At 39.7% G+C, this 27991-nt stretch overlaps 1 protein-coding gene across 4 annotated transcripts in view; it reads left to right on the forward strand.

Annotated features, from left to right (window-relative positions):
- TRAPPC8 (trafficking protein particle complex subunit 8) overlaps positions 1-22159 on the forward strand; it is a 60711-nt gene extending 38552 nt beyond the window's left edge. For 2 of the 4 annotated variants that reach the window (XM_075416250.1, XM_075416252.1), the window contains 10 exons: positions 925-1072; positions 2361-2457; positions 3321-3389; positions 3504-3544; positions 6120-6305; positions 6888-6989; positions 15634-15681; positions 17087-17232; positions 18799-18888; positions 21122-22159. In XM_075416250.1, coding sequence (XP_075272365.1) covers positions 925-1072; positions 2361-2457; positions 3321-3389; positions 3504-3544; positions 6120-6305; positions 6888-6989; positions 15634-15681; positions 17087-17232; positions 18799-18888; positions 21122-21356 — 1162 coding nt within the window. In that variant the 3' untranslated portion in view covers positions 21357-22159. The remainder of the gene's footprint in view (positions 1-924; positions 1073-2360; positions 2458-3320; positions 3390-3503; positions 3545-6119; positions 6306-6887; positions 6990-15633; positions 15682-17086; positions 17233-18798; positions 18889-21121) is intronic. The other 2 variants (XM_075416251.1, XM_075416253.1) reach the window with 1 other exon arrangement.
- The last annotated feature ends 5832 nt before the right edge of the window (positions 22160-27991 follow it).

Genomic DNA, 27991 nt, shown 5'->3' on the forward strand with positions numbered 1-27991 from the left:
GAAAAATGATTTAATTTGTGCCATTTGAAAGCTATACAGACATCTGTACATCTGTGTGAAGACTAACTGCAAAACTGTTAATGTCACAACCTACAGAATAAACTTACGTGAAGAGTTTAGGAAACCCCTGATTCCTTTCCCAAAATGAGTGTTGCATGATGTTTTAGCATATTTAGTAGGTAATGCATATCAAATTTTTACATGCCTCTAATGTTTCCAAGTGGAAGTTGTGGTAACATGAATCTTCTACATGAGAACTCGTGTGTTGTGATGGTGTCAAGAGTGGAAGTTTACTCACCATTAGAAAAACAGGCAGATAACTTTTACAAAGGGCTTGCTGGCCTGGCAGTTGAGCATGTCTGTAAGGCAAATATTCATGGTTCTAGAAATAAACTTTGAAGATTCTCATTTTGGGGAGATTTTCTGAATGTAGTGGTATTCTGTCTAAATGCCTTTTAGTAAATGTTTATGCAGGAGGTGTAACTAACTAGTGGGCATTTTATGGTTTATTTACTCAAAAACCATTTTCCAAAGTATGTGCTGGCATTAAATAGCTTAATGACATCCCTGTGCCAGTACATGCCTGTTTACTTTCACTGTGCCAGTTGTCTTAATCAGAAATATTTCTGATGTATTTTTCATCATGGTGACAAACAAACCTTTTCCTCCAGTATTTCAAACTGACTAAGAGACTGCAGGTTTGAGGAGCAGCTACGCGTGCAGCATGATTGTTAAAAGTAATACAGTTTTGACAGGAAAGCTAAAAAGCTAGCTGTCTCTTTAGTGGCTGAAAGGAGTAAGTTGTGTCATGGTCTTAGTATTGATGGCAAACCTAAAAGCTAAACTTCTTGATTACAGGTTCTGATCAGGAGTCCCTAGTTATTTAGAATGTCTTTTTTTTTTTTCCCCTTCCCTCCTTCCTAGTCATAGAGTATTAAGGCACACTGCAGTTATTTGTACTAGCCGGTCTCTCCATATTCGAGCTACTGTCTGCAGAAGTAATGCACTTGAAGATGAAGAAGGCAGAGGGGACAATATGTTGGTGTTTGTGGATGTAGAAAATACCAATACTGTAAGTTTTTGTTTTTAATTATAATACTGTTCTAAAGCTCAGCAAATGTGTAAATGTCACCAGTAGAACCAAGACTTAAGTAAAAGGCTTTTTTCACAACTACTTTCCAATCGCTAAGTAGACCTTGCATATTTAATCATTCCAGTTACTGTTGGAAAGAGAATACTAACATTAAGTTATATCTCAACTCTCTGGAAATCTGCTATAACTGTCTTTATCCAAAGAAAACTCTTGTGCTGTAGTTTGGAGTGCATTTTCAGGAATATTTACTCCAAATTCCTGAATGTTCCTGATCACAACTTTCAAGACAGTTCTGAAGGAGACAACCTGTGCCCCCTGCAACTTTTCAGTGAAAACACTGGTAGAATTAGTGGTAACATGAAGTCAAAATTTAAGGTCCAGCTTGAAGGAACCTTCTTTTTACATTTATTACCAAACTATGAAAGACATTTTTGCAAATATAACCCAAATACAGATATATCTGTTTTGACCTTAGCAAAGCAGATGAAAACATTTCATTTTTTCGTACCATGCTAATTGAAATTTACTCATTTTTTCGGTAAAGCTGTTCCCATTTTTTCAACCACAGACCAAGGTAATTGAATCCTCTGTTTATAGAATTCCTAAGCACTTAGCTGGTAGTGGAATCACTGAGCTGATTTGTTAGTTTATTTTAAAGGTGTGTAAACTCTGTTTTTTCTTCAGCTACTAAAGTGAATATTGTCCACTTCTTCTTTGAGGAGGAAGGAATGTTTTATGAAGTACTTAGAGTTAACAGATAGCATTGCGTGAAACTTAATTTTCCACTACCACCTCACCCTTTCCAAGATAGCAAATCAACCTCAAAAGCTACCTTTCATTGTGTATTTATGTAAAAAAAAAAAAAAAAAAAAAAAAAAAAAATTCCTGAATTTTTGAGATTTGACCTAGCAATATTCCTAAAGTAAGCTCGGAAATGAAATGGCCTTGTGGAGAACGTTCTGCATTGAGGCTAAAAGCCTAGGTTTTACTCTAAAATACTAGCTTGTGGGTATTTTTCTCGGGGAATCTTCATTTCTTGTTTATGTGGCTTTGTTTACTGGAATTGGAATTTGCTGTGAGCTGGGACTGTTTTATGTTACAGCAGGGTCTTAATTCTCCTCTTGTCTCTCTGTAGTACTGTATTATGGATGGTGTGAATAATGAGTTAAATTAAGATTCTGACAGTGCCACCTTGCAATGTTACTATGCGATGTAGAATCACAGTTGTGATTGGTCTTACTTGACATAACTTTTGTTTCTACCTTAGAGTGAGACTGGAGTTAAAGAATTTCATATAGTGCAAGTTTCAAGTAACAGCAAGCACTGGAAGCTTCAAAAATCTGTTAACATCTCTGAAGACAAAGGTCTGCATCACTATCACTAAAAGGATGGCAAGTCTAGCTTCTGCCTGATGAGAACAGTTAAAAGAATTTTACAAGGAGTTGAATGTGGCTTTCAGAATAATTGATTTCTGGAAACTTTGTCCTTTTCCAGATGCACTACAGTACCTCTTGTTAGTGTTTCAAGAAAAGTATATTGGCAGATAACTTTTATACTCCATTAGTTTTAAAAATGGGCTTAACTTACAAGTAAATTATTTCTGTGATGTGGAGAAATCCGTGTGTGGGTTGACTAATAGCTTGCCTCGCAAGAAATATGTTTCAGTGTTCCTTTGGTTTTTAGTTAGTTATATCAGTATTAAATTTAATTGGTCAACAGAATATTTGACAAGTGCTCTGTTCGGTTAGGAGAAAGGTACTAGAACCGCTCATGCTGTGTCCTGCCTTATCTAATACAAGCTGCTAATTTTTGAAAAGATTAACTATCCCAGGCAAAAACAAAGTGCTGTTACTGTGTCTAACAACTGTTATCTTTACTTGTATGCTGACATTTTATGCACTTAAGAATTAGTCTAGACATGTATTCTTCTGGTGTTTAACATTGAGGGTGAACCAGTCAGACAAATTGAATGTTTTATGGCTCACTTCCTGCTCTAGAAGTAGATGGAAGGGGTGTGCAGAAGATGCGTCATCTTCACTACATGCAATCACAGAAAAATTCATCTTCCTTACTATCATGCAGTTGCTCTGCTCGATTAGTCATTCTTCTTGAGTATCATCAATGTGTTTGTGTATTTTTTTTTTTTTAGTTTAAAGGCTGACTTTTGGCTAATGAGGAGGGACTGGTTATGTTGAAGGGAAAAAATCTTGCAACCTTTTTCTTTCAGATGCTAAACTTGCTAGTAGAGAAAGAGCGAAGTTATGCTTTAAAGCAGTAAGATGCAAAAACTCAGAAGGTAGGTTCTCTCCTGAACTTTTTGGAAGAAAATACTGTTTGGATGCTGTGTGCTGAAATTATGATTATGACTGCTTGTGGTGCTGAAACAATGCCTTCTCTTTTTATCCTTTAGAAAATTACACATTTGCAGACATTGTCTTTGGAAATGAACAGGTAGGTGAACTGGTGCAACTGCATGTTTTGTTTTGTGCGAGGTATCCCTGTGGTGTGCAATTATCTCAGTGAAAGCCTTTTTTAAAATTTAGAAATGGGACCAGTGCTTTCATAGTTGGGAAGTTGAGTGTTGCACATCAAAAACCATTAATCTGCTAGATCCGCTCACTCTCCCTTTTCTTCCCTCCCCATCCCCGAGAAGGTATGCTAGCGTAGGCTAGTGGATAGTCTGGAATTTCAAGTTCCCAACTGCGCAGCTGAATTACTTCGGGAGCACATTGCAATGCTAACGTTTTTGCTAACGGTTTTCCTTGCTTTCCAGCTCTCCAGAGCAGTTCTTTTGAATATTTCCCAGTAGAGATCTGTGGATGTTAGATTCTTGTTCTCTTGTTTTTTTTCTTAATTATATTTTTTAGTACGATAAGTTAAAAATTCTAATTACAGCTTATTCTAAAAATAATCTGGAAAACTCTAATGGATGTTGGTACTACTAATGTAGGTTGCAGTCAGTTCGAGTATGTTTCTTTGATTTTTCTTACGGTTTAAGATTCTAGATTACCATGCTCTTTTAATCTTTTTAAGCATACAGGTATTGTCTGAAGAAGAATCGTTTTAGCAGATGATATTGGTATAGTGAATGCTTTTCCAAAACCTGAGGAAAGTAGGCCACTTGTCTGAGATAAAAAATCTACATTAGCATAGTGGATTTAGTTAGCTGGATGTCAGATTGCTTATTTTATGCCAAGTGTACATTTTTCATATATGTATTCAGCTTTTAAAAGCCAAAGAAAACCAACTCACTGCCATTTCATTTTATAGGCATATAAATTGAAGGTAGGACTAAAAATCTGATGTAGATGATCCCCCTTTTGCATTTTTAAAGTTGGATGAGCTGCGTGAGCTTCCAGCTTTCTTGTAAGAAAATGTTCTCTAATGGGGGGGCATGGGGAGGGGGCCTTCCCTTCTTGACAGTTACTCCCAAAGCAGATTATTGTCTCCTTGGGTATGAGTATTATGCTAATGCAACGATTAGCAGCTCTGCAACAGCATATTCTGGAAATGCTAACATTTTTGAAAGGGAGGTGTTAGTAATCTGAAGTTTCTTACTTATCCTGCTGTCTCCAAGTATTATTGCTGTTGGTTTTAAAACCACTGCTTCCATATCAAGCATTTGGTGGGAAAGCTCAGCATAAATGGTGACAAACTTGACAAACAGCACAGTACTTCTGACCATGCCACTTATGCGTGGGGAATATGCTGTGCAATGTATTATCTTTTGCTATAGCTAGCAAATTGTATGTTCCTAACTTTGATAAATAATTCTAGCTAATCTGAGGAAGATACGCCAGAAGGACGGGATGCCATCCAGAGGGACCTGGACAAGCTGGGGAGGTGGGCCTGTGTGAACCTCATGAGGTTCAACAAGGCCAAGTGCAAGGTCCTACACCTGGGTCGGGGTAATCCCCGGTATCAATACAGGCTGGGGGATGACAGGATCGAGAGCAGCCCTGCTGAGAGGGACTTGGGGGTACTGATAGACGAAAGGCTGGACATGAGCCGGCAATGTGCGCTGGCAGCCCAGAGGGCCAACCGTGTCCTGGGCCGCATCAGGAGAAGCGTGGCCAGCAGGTCGAGAGAGGTGATTCTGCCCCTCTACTCTGCTCTGGTGAGACCTCACCTGGAGTACTGCGTTCAGCTCTGGAGCCCTCAGCACAAGAAGGACATGGAACTGTTGGAGCGGGTCCAAAGGAGGGCTACAAAAATGATCCGAGGGCTGGAACACCTCTCCTATGAGGACAGGCTGAGAGAGTTGGGCTTGTTCAGCCTGGAGAAGAGAAGGCTGCGGGGAGACCTGATTGAAGCCTTTCGGTACTTAAAGGGAGCCTGTAGGAAAGATGGGGACAATCTTTGTAGCAGAGACAACAGCGACAGGGCGAGGGGTAATGGTTTTAAACTAAAACAGGGTAGGTTTAGGCTGGATATAAGGAAGAAATTCTTTATAATGAGGGTGGTGAAACACTGGAACGGGTTGCCCAGAGAGGTAGTGGAGGCCCCATCCTTGGAAACATTCAAGACCAGGCTGGACAGGGCTCTGAGCAACCTGATCTAGTTAGCGGTGTCCCTGCTCGCTGCGAGGGGGGTTGGACTCGATGACCTCTAGGGGTCCCTTCTGACCCAAAACTTTCTATGATTCTGTGAAAATACCAGTAGGCAACAGTGACTTGCACGTGAGTTAGTTGGACACTTCGGCTCTTTCCACTACACTTGATATATCACAGTAGGCTGTCTGGCGGTAATAATCAAAGCACTTATTTTTAAGTTTGGTGTTTGTAGTTTTAGGCCAATAATTTATAGCTCTGTTTCCAGATGTTACCTTAGACAAATCATTAAGCTGGGCTGGTCTCTAACAGGGCAAGCACGGAAGCAGAAACGTGTGGCATCCTATAGGTTTGCAAAGGGAAGCAAAGCAAAAATAATGGAACTGAAATACTACAATGATGAGCTCTGTTAGAGTAACTTGTGTCAGCTTGCATCCTTTTCTGAGAACAATTCTTGTTTTTCTTTTTTCTTGCAGATAATAAGTTCAGCCAGTCCTTGTGCAGACTTTTTTTTTCAAAGCTTATCCTCTGAATTTAAAAGAACGCATGTGCAATCTCATACTCATGCATCTCAAAGGGCTGTGAAACAATCATTTGATGAGACGGTCAGATTGATACAAAAATGCAGTGAAGTTGATTTGAACATTGTTGTACTGTGGAAGGTATGTATAGTTGTGGCCTTTGTGGTAATTTGGCCATGAAATATGACTGTTAAAAAATAATTTAGTATGGCATCCTGAACTTTCAAGCATACTCATACAAAATTTATGGATGAAATTTTTTCTGAAAACAGGCAAATGAACTAAAATGGTGCCAAGAAGCACAGACAGTCTTAATAGCTGCTACTGTAATAAGTATGCTTAAGTGGTTTTACATTACTCTGGATGCACCCAGTTCTTGTAAGTTCTCTTCCTAAAAAAGAGAATTCTGGAATCTTAAACAGACATTTGTTAATGCTTGCTTTTATCACAGAACTGAGAGTGACTCAGTCTGCTTTGAAGAAGAGAATCTCATTTACCAGAATGCGAATGCTGAGTGGTGGAAATTGGGTGGCTGAACTTCAGCAGTTGTTGGTGCTTGCAAAATCAAAAGCATACGTGTGTAATAAACGTATGTCATGCTAGTCTTTAGGTTTTGAACAGTACAACATCTTCCGCTGAAGTTAGGGGGCAAGTGAGTAGTTCTGTATTATGAAGCTTATGATAGCTTCCTGTCTGCTAATGTCTTTGTATTATATTCTGTAGGCATATGTTGTGGAAGACAATAAGCAGCTTATTTTGGAGGGCCAGCATCATGTTGCCCTTAATACAGTTGGGAAGGAGGCCTTTTCGTTTCCTCAGAAGCAGGTAATCTGATGTGAAATTTTGCTTTATGATTGCCTCTTTCACAAAATAGACTCGTAGTGTTTTCTTGTAAACAAGAGGAATCACTTCAGGTGTTTTTGTAGAATCTAACATCAGATATGTGTTATTGCTAAATAATTCAGACTAACTTACATCAACTTTGATTAGTCATCTGTGTTGAAATAGCTAGGTGCAGTTTAAAGATGAGAAAAGCAGTATGCAAGTAAGTATACTGCTATGCAGTTGGAGTAAACAATTCTGTGGTGTTTCAGGGTAGAACTAGGAGCTTATTAATGGTATTAAGTCAAAGTTAATGCTTATTTCATAACAAAAGTAGTAAAATGATGGAATTATTTTAATTTTGAGTGTTACAAAATGAATTTTATAAATTCTGCTACTGTGAACAACTTAGGTGAAGGCCTTTAGTGTAAAATATTCGAACAGCAGGAACACTGGAGCAGTTGAAAAGACATTGAAAGCTCCATTGGAATTATCAATTAATAGTATATTATTTCACTTTTAAGTTTTATAGCCTGTTTGATTGTTCAAAAAATATAACATTTATAAAACTGGTGGATGTCTCCTGGTACAAGAATCGGTAACAACTGTGGAAGCTATAGAAAAGTTTGTGCCAGATGCAATTTATGTGTGTGAAGAAGACTAATCTGCAAAATAAAAGAAGAAACAAGTCCTGTACTTGTTCAGTCTTCTGCCAAACAGTACATTGCTGTTCCTTCTTGCTTTGGTGCCAGTCTCATTATGTTTTTACCAATGTTGCAAACATCACATGTAGCTTTTAGTGAGCTCTTACTCAAAGTTGCAGCAAGTAGTACTAGACATTAATATTGCCAAGAAAACAATATTGGACAAATATGTGTTTCTATACATACCATGTTATAACGTAAGTAGTGAATTACTCTGAAGCTGTGCACTTCGCTTTGCTTCATAAGCCTTTAAGTATTTCTGCATCATGTAGGTGACTTTCCCATTCAGTTCTTTGTGCTATGGAATAAATGGGAATAGATCTAATGAGGCATGTAGTTTGGGCTAAACTGGTTGGTGTTCATTGGTACTGAAAAATAGGAAAATTTAAGCTCTAATGTCTGAGATGACTTTTTCACTTAATGCCCCTTCACCCCCAGAAGAGCCTTGTCACATGTGGGCTCAAGCTATGCTGAACAGTACTAGGCTCTATTAGTCTAGTGACAGCTGCCCACTCTGGTATTATCTTTCCTGTCTTATGGTGTATGTAGAACAGTAGATCACACTGTAGACATCTAAAGTTAGGAGAGAAGACACTGTGGACTTGTGCTTCTGATCTCATTGACGTCTGGTAGCAAATGAGTGTGAAGAGAAGTAGGAATGAATCACATCTGCATCCTAAATAAACAAAAGGATATGCTAGGGATAGACATTTACATTTCTTGTTGACTGCACTGGAACTCCAGCTGTCTGCGTCAAATTCAGTTTCAAACTAAAAGAAATGAATCACCAGCAACAAGGAGGATCCAGATGTACCCTGAACTTGTTTTGAGTAATACGTGCTACTATATTAGCGTTCTGTCTCATCTGTTTCTCATCAATTATTATTATTACAGCTACATTTAAATAGATGCTGAATTGATTATTGCGTTCACTTGCTTCAGCATAAGGAACATACTTCTTTTGAAGAATTCTGTACCTTGGTTGGAAGCAAAAATGTATCTGCATTCTGATGCAGTTGAAATCCAGTATAAAAGTAATGGTGGTTGTTTTTAATAAACGTGAAAATTCTATGTCCTCATGCTAACCAAAGCCCAGATTTAAACTGGATTTTAAGAGCCTTGAATCTCAGGACTTCCAAGAATTGGGAAACTTCATATGCTAATATACTACTGTTCTTTTTAATTGGTACTTTATACTGGGAAGAGAGTAGATAAACTCCTCTGAGATGGGCGGTGAAGTATAACAAATTAAGTGATTTGAGACTTTGCATCAGTTTACTTCGTTCGCTCCACATCTAAGAATTAAAAGAATCCCAAAATAGGATTGAATGAGGCTAAGTAGAGAAAATAATATACTTCATCTATTAAGGATTGCATGTTGTCTTTGAATTATCTTGCTCTTGTGTGAAAGTTACACAAGCAGTGAAAAGCTGGGTGGGGGGATCACAAACCCAGATACTACTTCTGACTGAACATTTTCAGTATATAGTTTCAAGACTTATAATGTAACATTCAAATAGTTTGTCTTGTAAATCTGTATTTATTCTCTTAAGTCATAAACTGGATTGAACTGTAGACTGTTCCTAAATGTCATGCTGACAATATAGAAGTTAGTTGTTTTCTGTGGTCTTGACAGCAGAGGGAGATGGAGATGTGTGCTTTTTACCAATGCACGTTGGTTACCAGTCCTTAAATGATAAAGGGCTGCCCAGATTTGAAGAAATAGATTTATGTGCAGATTCTGAACAGGGTGTCACCTAGGATGCAAGAGTCCCCTCCCTTCATTTCTTGCTGTGTTCTATTTGGTGCTTCTCTTCAACGACTTTCTTCTTGACTTGAACGGCTTCTGCTTCATGCTGTAGCAAGCGGCAAAGGTATTTTTGTGTCTGTGTGGCAATACAGCCATCCCCAACCAAGAACAGTCTCACAGCAGACATGGAGAAAACGCAAACAAGATTTCTCTCTGCACCCCATTTATATTTTTAGCTCTCTGAGAAATGACTCAAATCTTAGCTGAATTCATCAAATAACTAAACCGTACAAATCCGAGATATCTGGCACTATATTTTGGTTAATTTCTATGTACTAGTTGGCTTCTGTTGCTTTGTCAATTGCGGTATAGCTCAGGCTACTTCTTTGCCAGCTTTTAAGGATTTAGTTTGGATTTATAGAAGCTTCTAGAACAGTTCTGGGCAACAAAGCTGCAGGAGAGCACTGTAGTAGAAGAACAGTACATCTGTATTCATTAGCACTGTTATGTTTCTCAAGTTCTTCCAGCAGTTGCTGGTAGATTGGTAATTGGGGGCACTATAATAAAGATGTAAAATTGTCTTTATTATATGTCTAAGCTAAGATGTTAGACTGCTGACTGAGATGCAAGGACAGGTGGTTACTTCGGCTTGGTTCATTGTGGAATGTGTAATGCATACAACAGGGATGTGGAACAGACAGCAGGATGCGATTATTCCTATATCGCAGTATCATAACTTGCCATAGCTTTTGATAAAATGAAAATTAAACCTCTGGTTTCTATAAAACACAAGACAGTGGGGTTTGGGGAGGCTTAAAAATCTTTTTTTGCTAAAATTTCTGTATATACCCACATAAAAACAAAGAAAACAGTAGAATTCTATACAACTTTTACTTGGATGCTCAAATGTATGTACTTCCCTTTCTTCCCATGTCTGTTTGAAATAGAGCTGTGAATGCTAAACTTTCTTCATTCTGACCAAGACAAAGATAACTGACTCTGAAGTTTACTGGTTTTCTGTCATTGAATACAGGTTTTTTTGTTACACTGAAGGATTTTTCTTAACTATATAGCACTTTTCACAGAATGTTCAGGGCTGGAAGGGACTTCTGGGGATCATCTGGTCCAACCCCCCTGCCGAAGCAGGGTCACCTACAGCAGGCTGCACAGGACTGCGTCCAGGCAGGTCTTGAATGTCTCCAGAGAAGGAGACTCCACAACCTCCCTGGGCAGCCTGTTCCAGTGCTCCGTCACCCTCAGAGGGAAGAAGTTCTTCCTCATGTTCAGACGGAACTTCCTGTGCTTCAGTTTGTGCCCGTTGCCCCTTGTCCTGTCACTGGACACCACTGAAAAGAGTCTGGCCCCATTCTCTTGACACTCACCCTTCAGATATTTCTAGGCATTTAGAAGGTCCCCTCTCAGCTTTCTCTTCTTCAGGCTAAACAAGCCCAGCTCCTTCAGCCTTTCCTCATAGGAGAGATGCTCCAGTCCCCTCATCATCCTCGTAGCCCTCCCCTGCACCCTCTCCGGTAGCTCCTCATCTTTCTTGAACTGAGGAGCCCAGAACTGGACGCAGTACTCCAGATGGGGCTTCACAAGGGCAGAGTAGAGGAGGAGGAGAGCCTCCCTCGACCTGCTGGCCACACTCTTCCTGATGCACCCCAGAATGCCATTGGCCTTCTTGGCAGCCAGGGCACACTGCTGGCTCATGGTCAACCTGTCGTCCACTAGGACACCCAGGTCACCTCTCCACAGAGCTGCTCTCCAGCAGGTCCGTCCCAAGCCTGTACTGGTGCATGGGGTTGTTCCTCCCCAGGTGCAGGACCCTGCATTTGCCTTTGTTGAACCTCATCAGGTTCCTCTCTGCCCAACTCTCCAGCCTGTCCAGGTCTCACTGAATGGCAGCACAGCCTTCTGGTGTATGTTTTGAGCACAGGTTACTGGACACAGTAGACTTATAAGGTGATGTGATGAACTAGTTGCACCTTTATGTTCTAGAAGTTTGGAATTGTAACACATAGTATGCTGAAGAAACACTTAAAGAATATGAACTCTCGTAAAGCATTTCTTTGTTTCGTGTAGAAAGCTCTCTGAATAATATAGAAAACATTTATCTTCCTGTCCTTTCTCACTTGTATTTTTGGAAAAATGGCATTCTGCTAAATGTATGGAAAAATGCTAAACATAGTTTATTTCCTTGAATCACAAACACAAAGGTGACACAAAGTGATACATTAGACACTAGCAACAATATGCGAAGAATAAATCACATAAGGTATTAGTGTAAGTTTGAATAGGACTAAACGGATGTGTTAGCAGTTGCTGTTTGAGTCAAAATAGTAAAAGTCTCACTACTAAAAATTAGGTGGGTATTTGTAACTAATGGCCGGGATTTTTTTATGACAATACTGCTATGGGTTCTGTTTTTCTTCTAAAGCTTGCTTTCAGGAATCGGGTTGTTTTAACTGCGGGTCAACAGAAGACTGCATCTGAAATACAGCTATTCTGTCTGTTGGTCTTGACCTCTCTATCTTAACTTAGTAAAAGGACAAGAACTTCAAATACTTTAAACTTCCATTCACAGTCAGGGTGCCTGATCAAGAATATCTCTTATTGCTGTCTCCAGTGTTGCTCTGATCTGGTGAATTCAATGCAAAAGGTGGTGGGGTGGAAGCAGTAGTGTGGGGCTGGGGCATTTGCCACAGTTCTGATTGACAATGACTTCACACTGATGGAAGATGAGAGGCAGTCTAGTAGAGGAGACTTGTCACTTGAGTGTGCCAGCATGTTGAGAATAGTGCATCCATACTTCTGAAATACATTATCATGTGAGGGTAAAGTTAGTTTTGATTCAAGTCTAGCTGAGATAAAGTGTCTATAAGTGTGTTTTAGATCAGGCATACTTTTTTTAAGATACTGTCCCGATGTACAGCCCTCTGTTTTCAGTCATCATGAAGTGGTCTTATAACGCACAGAGTGGATACCTTCCAGGCAGAATTAATCCAGAAGTGCTCTAGCACGGCACATGATGTACTTCTGTGCTGCTCATTCAGTCCTGTAGATTAGAGCAGTGCTACCCCACAGTGAAATCCAGAAAATGCATGTAGCACGGATGCAGGCTTTTTGACAGCGTTGCACTTCAGAGATTATAATTTTTGGTAACGCTGCTTCTTAATGTAGATGCAGCTTAGTGAGGCAGCAATAGTTTGGCTGGAAGTAGACATTTTTGAAAGGTGGGAGAGGGTAGGGTTTAAATAACTTTTTTTTCCTGAGAATGAATTACTGGAAGTGACATTTTGTGCTAGTTCAGAATTTTTTTTATGGTATATGTGGGGAGGGACACTTGAATGAAGCACAGATGGTTGGAATGGATTTAAGCCTTTCTTTAAACTAGCTTGGTGAGAGGGAAAGCAAAACTCTTACGGGTAAACATCAAGGAGCTGAAGAGTGTATTTTTCACTGCTGTATAAATTAATGTATTAGTTACTGTACCAACTTGGAAGGACTGGCTTACATTATTGTCATGAAAGAAATATTCCAAATAGGTGAAAAATTGTATCTGCTGCTTTAGCCATTGATGGACTGCAGTGCTGATGCTAATATTTGTGCTTTCAAATGCATTATTACTGGTGTCTTAGTAAAATAGTGTTCCTGGAGTCATCATTTCTATAGTTATGAGATAGAATGAATATGGACGAGTTGCGTGGTGAAGGAAACCAACTCAAAACTGAGGTCTTAAAGTGGGAAAGGGAGAAAGACACATCACTTAGGATCTCTCTGTCTCACTCTTATTCTGCTGCTTTTGTATATTCTGCTGCTTTTGTATATTCTGCTGCTTTTGTATATTCTGCTTTTACTTTATGCTTAGCATTTTTCAAGAGTTTTCTGTTTTAAGTTTTCTTCTATGCTGTGCATATTGGTCGTTCATACTTGACTGAGCATGCTAATAATCCTTTTGGCTATGTGTAACTTGTGATTTATTGGTCAAATGTACTGAATTTCCATACAACTTGGGAATTAAGTTGTGGTGTTTATTTTTTTTCCTGGTATGTTCAAGAGCATATTGACCCAGTCATTGAGAAGATTGTTTCTGAAATTGAAAGTTTGTAAGTTGTCTAGTATTACGTAGAAAAATCCCTTAAAATGACTGCATGTGAAGATACCATCACTTCCATCAGTCTGATGGAAAGGAAGAACTTTTCAATTTGTAAGTGCATTCTGAGAGATTAAATAATGCATTATGGGCAGGCCTGTGTATTGCATCCATCAGATAACGTAAAAGATGCTTTGAATTGAATGCTGTAAATTTTGACTTTCCCAACTTTTAGCATAGTACAGTTGCAGGAGATATCTAAAATCAGTGTGAATAACTAATATCAAAGAATCGTAGGTTGGAAAAGACCTCTAATATGGAGTCCAGCCATCCACCCAACACCACCATTCCTGATAAACCATATCCTGAAGTGCCCCATCTACATGTTTTTTTAATACCTCCAGGGATGGTGACTCCACCACTTCCCTGGGCAGCCTGTTCCAATGTCTGACCACTCTTTCAGTAAAGAAATTTTTCCTGATATCTAATCTAAACCTCCTCTGAGGCAACTTGAGGCCATTGTCTCTCGTTTTATCACTAGTTACTTGGGAGAAGAGACCAACACCTGCCTCACTACAGCCTCCTTTCAGGTAGTTGTAGAAAGCAACAAGGTCCCCCCTCAGCCTCCTCTTCTCCAGACTAAACAGCCCCAGTTTCCTCAGCCACTCCTCGTAAGACTTGTTCTCTAAACCCCTTACCAGCCTCTTTGCCCTTCTCTGGACGCACTCCAGCAACATGTTGTCTTTCTTGTAGTGAGGGGCCCAAAACTGAACACAGTACTTGAGGTGCGACCTCATTATATGCAAGATATTATGCAATATGCAATTTCAGAAGTGTAAGCAGGAATAATATACAACTTTTTTTTTTTTCCGAAGTAGCAAAACATTAGACTCTAAAGGTCCAGGCTTTTTTGTAGCTACTGAGTAAGTGAAGATGTGGAGATTATTCTGCTTGGAGCAGTAAGCTTGTGTCTAGTTTTAAGTGTATTTGTTTGAAGTTAGCCTTTGTAGGTGACTTTAGGCAGAAAAAAGATTTCTAAAAATAGAAACAATTTTCCTAGCACGAGTTGCAGGGTTTGTAGTTCTTGGAAAGTAACTGTGATAACAGTGTGGTTCTGATGCTCCTGACTGTTGTGTGTTTCTAGTCAAAAACCAAAAAGCTTAAAAATGCAGCTATAAAATTTAAGTCAATAACAGTAAAGACTCCCACCTTCCCTGCCTTCCCTGTGTAGTTCTTCCAAGCTCTTCTTATCATGTAGGCTCTTTCGGTCAAGCTTATCTGTACCTCTACCAATCTGTACCTCTACCAGTCTGTATGGTTGAGACCTTCAAATTACACCATAACCATTTTTTAAAGGGAGCATTTTAACCATTGTTGTGGCCTTCTTGTAAGCAGTAGATGGTACTTGCTGTTTACTGGAGCCCGTGGCACTTCTGGAGGCTTTGCAAGGAACCACAGTGGGTCAATAAGCAGACTTTAGGTATCAGAACTTTTTGTTTTCACTTTTAAAAAGGTAATACTGCATTTGGGCTGGTATTCTAGCCTTGAGGCTGTTGTTTGCTTGGTGCGTATACTTGAAGGGAGAGCACAGGTGCCAAAGTAGGCATGGGCGCCTTTTTTTGTTGTTGTTGCCTTGATCCAGTTTCCTAAGCTCCAGAGTAGGGCAGGAGTTTAATGCATCTTTAAACTTAGCATTTCTTATTAGCTGTCTCTAGCTCCCTGATTTGTGTGTACATCTTCCTGGAGTGCTTAATTCTCTCCTGAACCATTAGATAAGAGAATCATGTACTAAATGTCATGTCTTAGCCTTTGTTCTAGGTACACAATTACAAAAAACCTAGACTTTGAGCAGCTGAACTCGAAGACACAGACATCTTTTCTGAATCTGACACCCAGAGGCTGGCTGGAATTAAAGTTTAGCTCTGTGATGGTAAATGGTTAATCTTGCTGCTTTCCAGTCCTTCAACAGAGATGTGATATTAGAACTAAAGGTTTGAAATATTAATGGCACTCTGCACTTTCACCAGTACATATTCCTGCTGCATTTCATTATGCTCTTATTGATTTGTAGAGATAAACCTTCGTATTTGTCTTTTGTAGGGTTTTAAAAAAATACTCGGGAATTCTGATTGGGAGGACTTGGAACAGGTAATTGACTCTAGGGCAAACTACAGTGTGTAGGGTATTGATATGTGGTGAAGAGGGCATTGAAAAATTGGTTGCATTGTAATTTGAGGGGAAAGATCAATTTAAATGAAAACCTATGATCTTGTCTCTGGTGTGTTTCATGCTGTCAACTTTCATCAACTTAAGATACCCATAGAGTAGGGTGGAAATACCAAATTCATTCAACACTTAAAATGTATTTCATTGTTACTGTGAAATATCTTTTTTCTTCTCAAATTACTTTTTAAGAAAACTATTCTTCCTTTCGAGAGGAAAGAATTGCAAGCCTGATAAAGCATTTGTTGTCTTCCTGATATTATCAGCACAGAAAAAACAGTGACTGAGATGTTCGTACATATTGCAGAATGCCCAGTGCGTCAGTTATTTTGAGTCAGGTTTTGTTGCTTATAATACTTTCTTTTCAGCTTAGAAGGTACAATCCATCACCCTTAAATGAAAAGTATTACTTTGTTACACTGTGCTGACTTACTGGTGGCTTTTAAAAAAATCTTTCGCATGCTTTTAGTAATCAGTCACACCTATTGCTGCAAATTCATTTTTATTCTAAAGGTGGACTTCTTGTGTAATAAATCCATGAGGGAATACTAAAAGGCGGCCACTTTCTGAATAAATCCTGCTCGCAAAACAGATTAGGTGATGGTGGACAGAATTACAGTAGTGCTGCAGTGCTGGACCAAACGCAGCCCAATTGCCTCGTTTGGTGTTGCATCTATCTGTATCATCTAATTTCTTCTGCTTCAGAGACTGATTCTGCCCACGGGGTTAGGGTGAATCCCAAGTAGTGTGTCAGTGCTTGACTTGGGCTTTCAGCTGGGGACAAAGGGAACTTTCATACAATTCTTAAGATACTCTGCATTATGAAATCCTTCTGTCGTTGTTAGCATGTTCCTATAAACTTCTCTTTGCTTTACTTTGGATCGGTGTTGGGGCAACTTGGGTATTGGCTTTCCTATTGTGAACACCCCAAGGCAGGTGATGGAATATTTTTGGGGGGGTTACAGCTGCTAAATAGGGAACTGTGTAAGTGCTGTCCCTGTTTCTTAGAGATAAAACCAAACCTAACACTAACAAACTGCTGCAACAATAGCATGCTTTTGTGAAACTTGCACAGGTAGTGCTTTCACAAGCACCTGTGAAGCCTGTCTCAGAAGAAGGTAACAGATAAGTCGTATCAGTTTGTCATCTAGCATGCTTAAATACGAAACGTGTTAGAAAAAAACTGTAAGCTTCATGATGCTGTAGACTTAATTCTATGGAGTTATAGTTCATAATGGAAAATCATAACTTCTGTGACTAGATTTCTTGTGTTGCATTGCACAGTATTTTGTGTCAGTATTTTAAATGGCATTCTGAATTTGTGTTTCAGGAATTGCCAGAAGTGGTTCTCTTAAAGTTTTTTCGACCAGAAAACACACCAGTACCTGCAAAACCAACACCGGAGCAGCTTTCTAATCTTATCAAGACAAGTCTTCATTATCCCGAGTCTTTCAATCATTCTTTTCATCAAAAAAGGTTAGTGCAATGTTTTCTTTAGAAACTTTTGAAATATTGTTAATCTGACATAAATCCAGTTGAGAGATGCTGTGTGGGTTATGATATAAAATACAAGTCTGGTATGCAAGGATGAAATCTCGCTCGATTCTTAAACTCACTGCTTCAGAATTTTATGGGTGAAATTAAACTTTCATGTAGAGAAACAGGCTGTAATACCACAGTTCACAGTTTTAATGTTAACTAGTAGCGTTACAAAACTTACTGAAAGCAAAATAAATACTTTACTGCTTTTGTGGTTTTTTGGTCTTGGAGTAAACAGCATGACTACTTTGAGAAGCTAGACAGCAAGTAAGAGGCAATTTCAAGTCAGAAGAACTGTTATGTCTACAGCATCTGACTTGCCAAGATTAGCTGCATGTGATCCTGATTTATGTCAGAAGGAAAGGTGGTAACAGTTTAGATCAATGGGGCTTGTCTCCTGGAAGAATATCAGAATTAACCTCTGTCAAAAATCAGACTGCTAGAGTGAATTAGTTGGAGCCTGTAATATGCATAAGTCTTTCAAGGTTAAAATGATATGAACAAAGCTCTCTGTATTCATTTCCAGATATGAAGTGAATTGTACTTGAAACGTAAAGATACCTATTTAGGTTCGAATTGTTTTATCTGAGAACTCTACTGTGTTATATTAACTGAAGTTTTAGAGGGCAGCATAAGTAGGTTGCCAGAGGAAAGTATTTCTTTATAAAATCTAACATACAAATGTTTTATAAGGTGGTGTATTTTAATGACAGTTACGAAGTATGAATTACTCCAGTAACAAGTTTATATCTTATTTGTTATAGTTGCTAATTGTTCTTTTCTTATTAGTCAAAGTTAGGATATTTAAACTGTTAAGCAATGGCAAGGAATTCCAGTGACATAAATCACTTACTGCATACATAGAGCTGTTCCAGCAGCAGTAGTTTGTGTACCTACCTGGGAATATTTTAGGGTCTTTCTTGCTGCAGGAGTATTTATAAAAACAATCATACTAACACTGAACAAGCAGAATATCAACTAACTGTATTAAATTTATTCAGGGTAAAGGCTTAATTTAACACCAAATGTGTATGTGCTGTCTGTTCCATTTGGGCATGGTTCTGGCTAAAACTTCAGGCCAGGTGCCAGCAATTACTCTACAGGAGGCAGCGCAGAAGAAAAGCATCTAGACAAAATGTGCTGAACAGTGATTCAGAGTAGCATACTCGACCATGTTATCCCATTGTGAAATGTCTCTTGTCATAACAGTAGATTTCCTGTAAATTAAGATATTACATATGTTTTTGCTAGCCTTTCTTTGTCGAAAGGAAGGTGGTAACTTCGTGTGGCTCAATTAAGCCAATGCTGTTTGCCTCAGTAGCATTTATTATGAGTAGCTCTAGTCAATGTGAATTATTCTATTGATATGTACACTGTCTGACTGTTGCGTAATAGACAACTACATGCTAATTTTATATTACTTGAAATTTATTGTAAGAGTATAATTAAGACTGTCCACAGTAAGACTTTTTTCCTTTACTATGGAACTATTTCTCTTCACAGCCTCTGTCTGGTACCTGTCACTCTTCTACTTTCCAATTGTTCCCAGGCAGTTGTAGATGTGATGATTGATTTGCGGCATAAAACAACGAGGTAATGTGTGACTGTTAATAGAAGAATATTTTCTGAGAATGCTTCTTAGTTTTGTAATGTTTTAACTGTATTGAATAGCCAGAATAGGATTTTTTTCAATGGTGGCTTCTCTGAAATAATGGAAGGTGATAAAGGCTTCGTGCAGTCAAATGGGAGTCTTCAGTCAGTGCTCAATTTTACTTTGGTTCTGACTATTGCTAAGACAGGACCTTGAATTACGATTCAAGTAGTTAAACTCTGCAGATCTTTTCTAAGAAAGTGGAAATACTTTTGAACTAGTGCAATACGAGTTTCAGCAGCCTTACTTTATTGAACAGGTGATGTTGGGTTTTCATTTTTAAAATATCAAGTAATTTGTAGAAAAACTTTTGAAGTTTAAGCAAGTACTTCCTCCTTCAATTTGGCTAAATGTCCTAGAACCTTAGGTATTTTTAGGACTTCCCCTAGGCTTATCAGCTGACTCTTATGACTGGCTTTTTGCTTAGAACAGTAGTTCTATGTGTGAAAGTATTAGAAACAATTCATAAAACATTTCCTCAGTGCTGAAAGTTTTACTAAGGATTCTGTGGAAGAGAGAATTCGGTACCATGATATACCACTGTTAATTCTTCCACCTTTGTTAAAACAAGGCAATTTAACTCATAATTTGGGTGACACCACCTCTCCCCTGCCCCCCCAGTAGGCATAATGCTACTTGGTCTGCTTAGCAGAAAATAGGCCTTGTGAGATCCTTGACTGCAGGTTTTTGGCGGGGGGAAGGCAGATTGTGAAGACACTGAGGTAGGCTTAGACATGGGGAACACTTGCTTGTTGCCAACAGTCTGTCCAAGTAAGAAACTAAAGCCCAGGGCATAATACACAGGTTCAGAAATAGAGGACAGAAGACTTAAGTTTGTTACATTTATCAGTTAAGATTAGGAAGCTATTCACTGATCTGGTGTGTTTTCACAAGACAGTCATGTTTTCTACTGTGGGTGACCCTGCTTCGGCGGGGGGATTGGACTAGATGACCCACAGAGGTCCCTTCCAACCCCTACTATTCTGTGATTCTGTGATTCTATGTCTGTGAAAGGATAGTGTAGTTGTGCACAGTCATGTTTTGCAACAGTGTTGTAAGACATGTCTGTGAAAGGATAGTGTAGTTGTGCCTTGAAACTTCCTAAAAACAAAGAAAAAAGCCAAACACGCCTCCCACCTCCAAACCAGCATTAATGCAGTGTCTGTAAAGCAGCGTATATCCATGGTGGCTATTTCTGTGTGACATGCAATCTGATTTAAAAGTCTAGTTCGTGGGACAGGCCCAAGAATACCTTCTGTAGTTATTCCAAAAACTGTGACAGTTTGGATCTTGTCACTATGTCTATTGTGAGTGTTGCGTGTTGGTTATATAAAAATCTGGAATACACTGGAATTTATCATTATACATCTATGTATAATTAATATTCTTTGTATAGCGTAGGGTATGTTTGGAACCAAAGAAATCTTTTAAAGTTTTGTACGAATTCATCGGGGTCAAGGGGGAGAGCCGCTGTAAAGGAGTGTTATGTGAGAGTCAAAGCTTTAACACTAAAATGGGTTTGTCGAGAAGTAGGGACCCAGAGATAAATTGAGCTGATGGGTGGACACAGGGATCCACAGGAATACCCAAGGGTACCTTAGGCACTGTGTCTCAGTGTACGTATGTTTGTTGGGATGGGTGTGTGTTTGTGGATGTAGATATAGCAGGAAAGAGGATACAGACACGACCTGTTTTAAGCTGTGTTTAGCATCTTGATAAACTGTTAAGCGCAGTTCTGTCTGTACCGATGATTGCAGCTGTTACCCCTCCAAAGTCTAGATTTTTCTTGCTATAAAAACCTTAATCTCTGAAAGATAAGGGATGGTGCTGGTGTGGGAAACAAAACAAGCATGATGCATTTGGGGAAGGCAGTGACGTAAGAGAAGCTATTGCAGGCAGGTAGTAGAAAAGAGTCAGCAACTTTCAAGTCATCAAAGATGACTGACGGTTGGCACTATTGCATCGGAAGACTGCCAGAATAATAACATAAGTTTCCAATTCCTGACTTTTGAAAAGAAATTTTCAGAAAGCATTATCGAGCATCTCTTTGTAAGGGGCCAGTGACAGACACACTGCATTCTGAAATCTTGGGAAAACTCAAGGTTAAGGGAGTCATGTAAACTGGCATGTACACTTTGAATACAGAGAAATAACTTTTGTTATGTTCTTTTTCAGCCCAGAAGCACTAGAAATTCATGGATCTTTCACATGGCTTGGGCAAACACAGTACAAGCTTCAACTGAAAAGCCAGGAGGTCTATAGCTTGCAGCTGAAAGCTTGCTTTGTTCATACAGGTGTCTATAATCTTGGAACCCCCAGAGTATTTGCCAAGCTAGCGGACCAAGTTACTTTGTTTGAAACAAGTCAGCAGAACTCCATGCCTGCACTGATTATTATCAATAATATCTGACCACTTCCTGGAACACCCCCCCCCCCCCCCCCAAAGACAAAATAAATGGGATTCTTTTCTTATATTGCTGGTTGACATTTTGCTGCAGTTTTTTGAAAATAGCACCTCAAACATCTAACTTGTTACTAAAGATTGTGTAGGAAGGACAATAGCAAAATATTCAGACAACTTGTCAATTTGTTTCTCAATGCAACGCACGGTGGACTGAAAATACGTTTATCCTTTTATAATGTATTTCTCCTCTGGTAATTAAGATATTCATAATACAGAATATTCCTTTACTCCAAATCTGAACATATTTGTATGTCCTATGCCCTGTCAAAAAATGCAGCTTGACTGCTGTTACAACTTCCAGCATGGTGTGTTTAATATTTGTGGCTGTATTAGAATATGGTTCAGGAAGAAACCCTCATTGGCTTTTTCCTGTCTGAAGCCATTAGTCATGATAAATCCCAACCTTACTGTGAAGTTCAATAAGGTGTCTCAAATCCATTTCTGTTTCTCAGTTCTTTAGTTTAAAATTTTGTTTTTAGTTTTCATGTTTATGGAAACTATAACTTTTCAAGGTTTACTACAAGTCCCACCTAAGGTGTTTAAAAAATAATTTCTTCAACCAGGTTGAGTATTTTCTCATTCATCTCAACACAGAATGCACTATTTCACAAACATGAGATTGTCATTTAAATTGTCACTTACTTTGTTATGTAACTATAACAATTGATCTGTTTTAAAAAGAATCTACTCAAGATTTTCAAGAAATGTATTATATTTATAACAAATGTACTGTAAATAGAATAAAACATACACCATATTCACTGTATGGACCTGTGGCCCTTTTTTCTTCATTTTCATACAGCGGTAGAAATCTGTAGGTGCTGATACTATATATATATTCTGTACTGTCTTCATTTTCGCCCTCTTTGCTCAGGTGAAGTTCCTGTCCTGTTGCCATCTGTAGTGTTGGTGTACATTGAAACTTCTAGTGGCTGCTGTATTTGCCTTTTGAGTTCTTATCCAGTGTTGCCAGGTACAAACAACCCCCAGAATTCAGCTGTCTGTGAAATCTCAATTACTTGCTACGTGCTTGGAACTTTTAATTTCAGTAATAGCTGCTGAACGTAGGGAAGGCTGTGTGAAGCAATCGAGTGCAGCAAAACCAGCTAAGATTTAGGAGTTGTGGTTTATGATGGATTAGCTGAGTCAAGGGAAACTGAGCACCCAAAGAAACCTAAGACTTCTGACAGTCTGCTCTGTCTTGTGGCTGACAGTAATTGCTTCATAGGACAACATTGACTTATGAAACAGTACATCTGCCTTCACATGCGTATTTTTCTTTTTAGACAAGGTTTCCAGTTTTACTTGTATACAGTGCAACTGCAGGACTGTCTCCAGGTCTTAAAACTTCCTGAAAAGTCTTAGCACCTATTCACAGCACACGACCTTTTGTAGTCATACTTAATATGACTGTTGATCATGTTGATTTATCAACAGAATACTTGAGTATTGTCTATCAATAAATATGTTGCTTCTGGGGGGGGAGAGTTTTTTCTGCTGTTGGGCAGACTGGAAGATTAATCTTTTTAAATGATTCCTGGCATTGCAGCCTTATGCTGTGTCATCAGTGCTCTTTCCATCTTGGCACTCTTTTAGGGGGAAGAGAAGTCATTAGTGATGGCACTTAGCTACCCAGCTGTAGGCCCCAATGTTCTAAGTCACGGTTGGTGTATTTTTAAGACTACTTCAAATACTCGAGTAGCACAAGTCACATTATTGTGATAGAAGATGTTTCCACTAGAGTTTTGTGAGATACAGGTCAGAAGTTTAACTGCTTTTCCAGCCTGTCAGAAGAAACTGGTAAGAAACCATTTCATCTGTGATCTGGAAGTTGCACTCTTGTCAAGAGCAGGCTTGACTAACAGTACAGAAACTACCAGGCTGTGCTATCCTGGTGACCGATGTATTACTTGTCAGTGATCCTAACTTTTGGATTAAGTAAACCAGCACTTGCTGCTTCTGTTAGTGGTAATCTAAGTAAAAGAACTGTGATAAGATACATGTAGCTTGGCTTGAAAGAGATACTGTCGAGACAGATCCTTCATGTTTCTGAGAATGTTTGATAGAGTTATGGTGAGCTAATTATGTAGAAAGAGGCTATGGGGTAGTATGTTATTCAGCAAGGGTAAAATTAGCAGCCTCTTCAGTAGGCAGTTCTGAGATGCTTTTCTATGTTTGTGTATCTGGACATGGATTTTTTTTGTATGTTTACTGAGTATTCCCAAAGTTCTTGAAAACGCAAAGCTCAGCAGGATAGGCTGTCAACCAGGCTTTGATTTTTCTGTAGACACAATATCATGTAGCTAAAAAAAATCCCCCCCAGACAAGCCAGACTTTTGCTTTCTCTTCACACTTAAGTGAACTCTCCTCTTTATTCTCTTTTCTTATGTGGCGATTACAAAAATACTGAAGTTTTTGACTTGTCATATTTTAAGACCATTTACTGAAAAGCAGTATCTGTGATTGTAACTGCTAAAGCTTTGCATACTGTTACAGAAGACTGCTGTCATGTGGTGTCCAAGGAATGACTCTTTTGTAACCATTAATGTGCTTTATTTTGAAATTGGCACTGGTTCCTTCGTGATGCATTGCTGATTACGCACATTGTGCCGTGGAGCTGTTCAGCTTCTCTGGGCAACCTGTTCCAGTGTCTCACCACCCTCATGGTGAAGAATTTCTTCCTAATATCTAATCTAAATCTGCCCTCTTTTAGTTTACAGCTGTTCCCCCTTGTCCTATCACTACACACCCTTGTGAAAAGTCCCTTTCCATCCTTCCTGTAGGCCCCTTCAGGTACTGGGAGGCTGCTATAAGGTCACCCCAGAGCCTGTGCTTCTCCAGGCTGAACAGCCCCAACTCTCTCAGCCTGTCCTCGTAGGAGAGGTGCTCCAGCCCTCGGATCATCTTTGTGACCCTCTTCTGGACCTGCTCCAATACATCCATGTCCTTCTTGTGCTGGGGCCCCAGAGCTGGACGCAGGACTCCAGGTGGGGTCTCAGGAGAGCGGAGTAAAGGGGCAGAACCACCTCCCTCGCCCTGCTGGCCACGCTTCGCTTGATGCAGCCCAGGGTGTAGTTGGCCTTCTGGGCTGCAAGCGCACATTGCTGGCTCATGCTGAGATTAAAATATTACATCTTACTTCGAGATAGCTAGAAAAAAACATCAATAATTACTGTATTCATGGGATCTTTGTTTTCAGGAATCTAGTGAGTTTTTGTTTTTTACTGCTTCTGTGATATAAACCCATGAAAACTTGTAAAGCTAGGGTTTTCGGTGAAAAGTAAAATGCCCATTCTTTCATTCTTGCCATTTCATTCTTGGCATGGTGTGGAATTTAGGAATAATTTAGTCTTGTATTACATAAAGCACGGAAATAATTCTATACATTAGTAGACTTAAAAAATCAGGCTTTTTATTTGAGCTGTGTCATCAATGAACTTAAACTCACCTCCTGAAATGAGGTGAATTCTGCCATCTCATTCATGCTGAAGGGCACGTGCTACTCCATCCTGTGCTGTTTGAATTCAGGTGGTTCTAAGATTCTCTGCCAAAAAGTGATGGCATGCTGCGTTGACAAATTACTATTTTCTGCAATGCGAATCTGGAGTAATAAGGTTTTGTAGTGTCTCCAGTAGGCTGTGGATGTGATGTAGAAAGCATGCAACGTTTAGAAAGGCTTAGTTTGAGAATGGAGAGAACATAAATCCATGCAGCCGATGACTTTTACGCTTTATATCTCTTAAGTCTGAGAGTATATTCAAATATTTGAATCAATTGTGTGTATGAATAAATGATATTTGTAGTATGGCAGCTAATCTGTTTACTTACATGTTGTTATTCCACTGTCTGTAGTAATTCAGGCAGCCTGTTCTGTGCTTCTGTCTCCTATAAAGCAGCAAAAATAATCTTGTTCAATTTTCACGTGCAGGTTGAAGTAGGATGACTAATATTGCGTGTATGTGTAGTTTGCTTACAGAACTTGTATATGTGCATTAGTATCCGGTGGTGTTCTGCTCGTATGAACTGTCACATCTCCAAAGTACTTAATTAAAGCTGTTTAAGAATATTAGGGAAGAATGCCACCTGGAGGTAATAGAAGGGAGTAGGTGGCTGAATAGTACAACAATTCAGCGAAGTTGCTTTCGGAGTTGTGCCGGACGCTGTCTGACAAGGGTGCTGAGAAGGGTACATGCCAGGCAGGGTTAGAGGGGACATTGCAAACGTGCAGAGGGAATGGGCGGAGTACGTTGTGCGACAGAGCGATGGGAGACTCAGCTGCTGTGAGGGGAAGGAGGAAGAGAGGAGCGGAGCTGGACGGAGCTTTCCACGTGAAAACTGAGGGTCTGGACTGTAATGAAAAATAAGGGTGATAGCTGGATGGTGCCTGTTGGCAGAGTGATGGCTGAGGGAATGAACTCAACTGCTGCTTTTTTGAACCGAGAGGACCAAAATTTGGCTTTTAAAAGACGATTGCTGTCATTCAGGCAAACCTAAAGAACACAAGCAAGCTTGGCAGAAGGATTGAAAGGGAAGGGGCAGGTTTAGAGAAACTGTGAGGAGGGGGATAGGATCTCGTAGTTTGAAACCAACCAAAAAGGAAGAAGCTGACCAGAGCAGCACAAGGGCAAGCCCTGGGAGACAACAGGCAACACCCGTTCGCAAAAGGTGTTTAGAAGCCTGCATGCCTCTTGAAGCTCCATTTAATTTATTGTTCAGACTGTCAGTCACAAATTCTGGAGCAATTATTGGTGGTGGTGGTGGTTACTAAAAGAGATAAAACCTTTAATTATCTATTGAGCAAAGACTGCTTTTAATGACTCGTATACAAGAGGACTGGCCACTAGTATGTCAGAAGGAATGCCCGGAATCTGCTGGATAAGCTTCACAAAAAGGCTCCATCCTTCAAAAATTTCAGTCAAAATACTTTAACATTTGCATCTCACTTCTTGGTGACAAATGAGATAACAAGCATTTTGTAAAAATCAGAGGTAAAATCAGAAAGACTGTCAGTGATGCCCAAAAAGGTAGATGGTTCCTGGGAAAAGCACTGTAGACATATACTGCGAAAGTTATGGATAAATCACAATAACTGTAAAATGTATCCACTACAGCGGCTTTAAAGATATAGAGACTACTCTAGGGAGGGAAAATGATCTTATTTTTATCTCCATCAAGATTCTGATACTTGACTAAGGGCCACTGTAATTGAGGTCCCTTCCTATCCTTGCAGCTCATGTAGTTTCTTCTGTTCCATCCAGTATGTGGATCTGAAGACTCCTCTTCCTCTAGCAAAGAAATCCAGCTTTGAGGTTGAGAGATGCAGCTGGCATCACGCACAGTCAAAAGATAATCAGTTATGCATTCCATTTATTTCAGAGAGAACAAATTCAGCAGTTGCATGCTCATGAAATCTATTGTTTTCCCATAACTCAACAATTGACACCCAGGGATTTTTATGATATACCAGAAGAGGATATCCCAGGTCCATGCAGGTGCATTTGATCTGTGGATCGTCTGTGCAGTTTTTTCTAGCAAGAAGGTGCGAGTCGTAGATGTTATGGCTGATTGTATGACTGAAATTATTTCTCAGTGCGCTTCCTGAATGAGGCCTTTGTCATGTGCTGTTACTTTTTTTTTTTTTTTTAAATTCTGATGTGCTTTGTAGGTAGGCAGGACACCTGAACAAGTGCAATCAGGGGAGCCGCGTCAATACAACTGATTGGGTTGTCAGGGATGTCCACAGTGACAGCAGACATCTCTCCGTCATGTGCACTGTTGCGGAAGTCAGCATCTGCAAATTCAGAGAAATACGGCTGCTCCAGAGCTGTATGCAAGAGGTATGTGGTGTTTCCACAGTATGTAAATCCCACTTCTGTGCACTGAAAGCCAGCACACAGGGCTTGCTCACTGTCACCAAGGGAGTGGACCTTTTGCCTGGCTTGGGCACAAATATGGCCTTACAAGTCAGACTTTCATGCTTGTCAATATAATGGATCTTGTTCCAGAAATCTGTGAGAATTTCCATGGTGCAGGACTGCTGAGATCTCCAGGCTGCAAACTGCAAGTTGAGCTTGTATTTATTGCAGTCATAGAGCTGAGTGAAATTGCTAATTGCACGGCTGAGTAAGGTCAGCCACCTTTCTTCAAACAGCATCCTGGAGTTTCTCAAATCTATGCTCTAATCCTTGGCAACATGTACCATGCTAGTGACCCAGCTGCTGCTGCCCGGTGTCCCGGGTCAAGACTGCAATCTGGGAGCCACTAGTAGTCACAAGTAAGAAAACGTTGTCAGGAAATGTAGTGCTTTGAAAGGTCTCTGAGGGCATGATAGTTACTTCTTCCACGATCAAGCCGTTGTTAGTGGATATAAGTAAAGTCTCTGTTGTCCAGAGAATGATGAAACCCCTCAAGGCAAGATTCTGGATCCTCCAAAGCTTGTCAGGGCCTGTGGGCAGCAGCTGGAAGGTGGTAGAGCTATGGATGGACATAGGGCTGCTTTTGGTACCGTTGCATCTAAAATAAGCCGCTGCTGCCTTTCCTGCCCCATCCTCTGCGCTTCTGTCAATCAACAGGCCAGTCAC

The sequence above is a fragment of the Opisthocomus hoazin genome, chromosome 3 (genome assembly GCF_030867145.1).
Source record: "Opisthocomus hoazin isolate bOpiHoa1 chromosome 3, bOpiHoa1.hap1, whole genome shotgun sequence".
NCBI lineage: Eukaryota > Metazoa > Chordata > Aves > Opisthocomiformes > Opisthocomidae > Opisthocomus > Opisthocomus hoazin.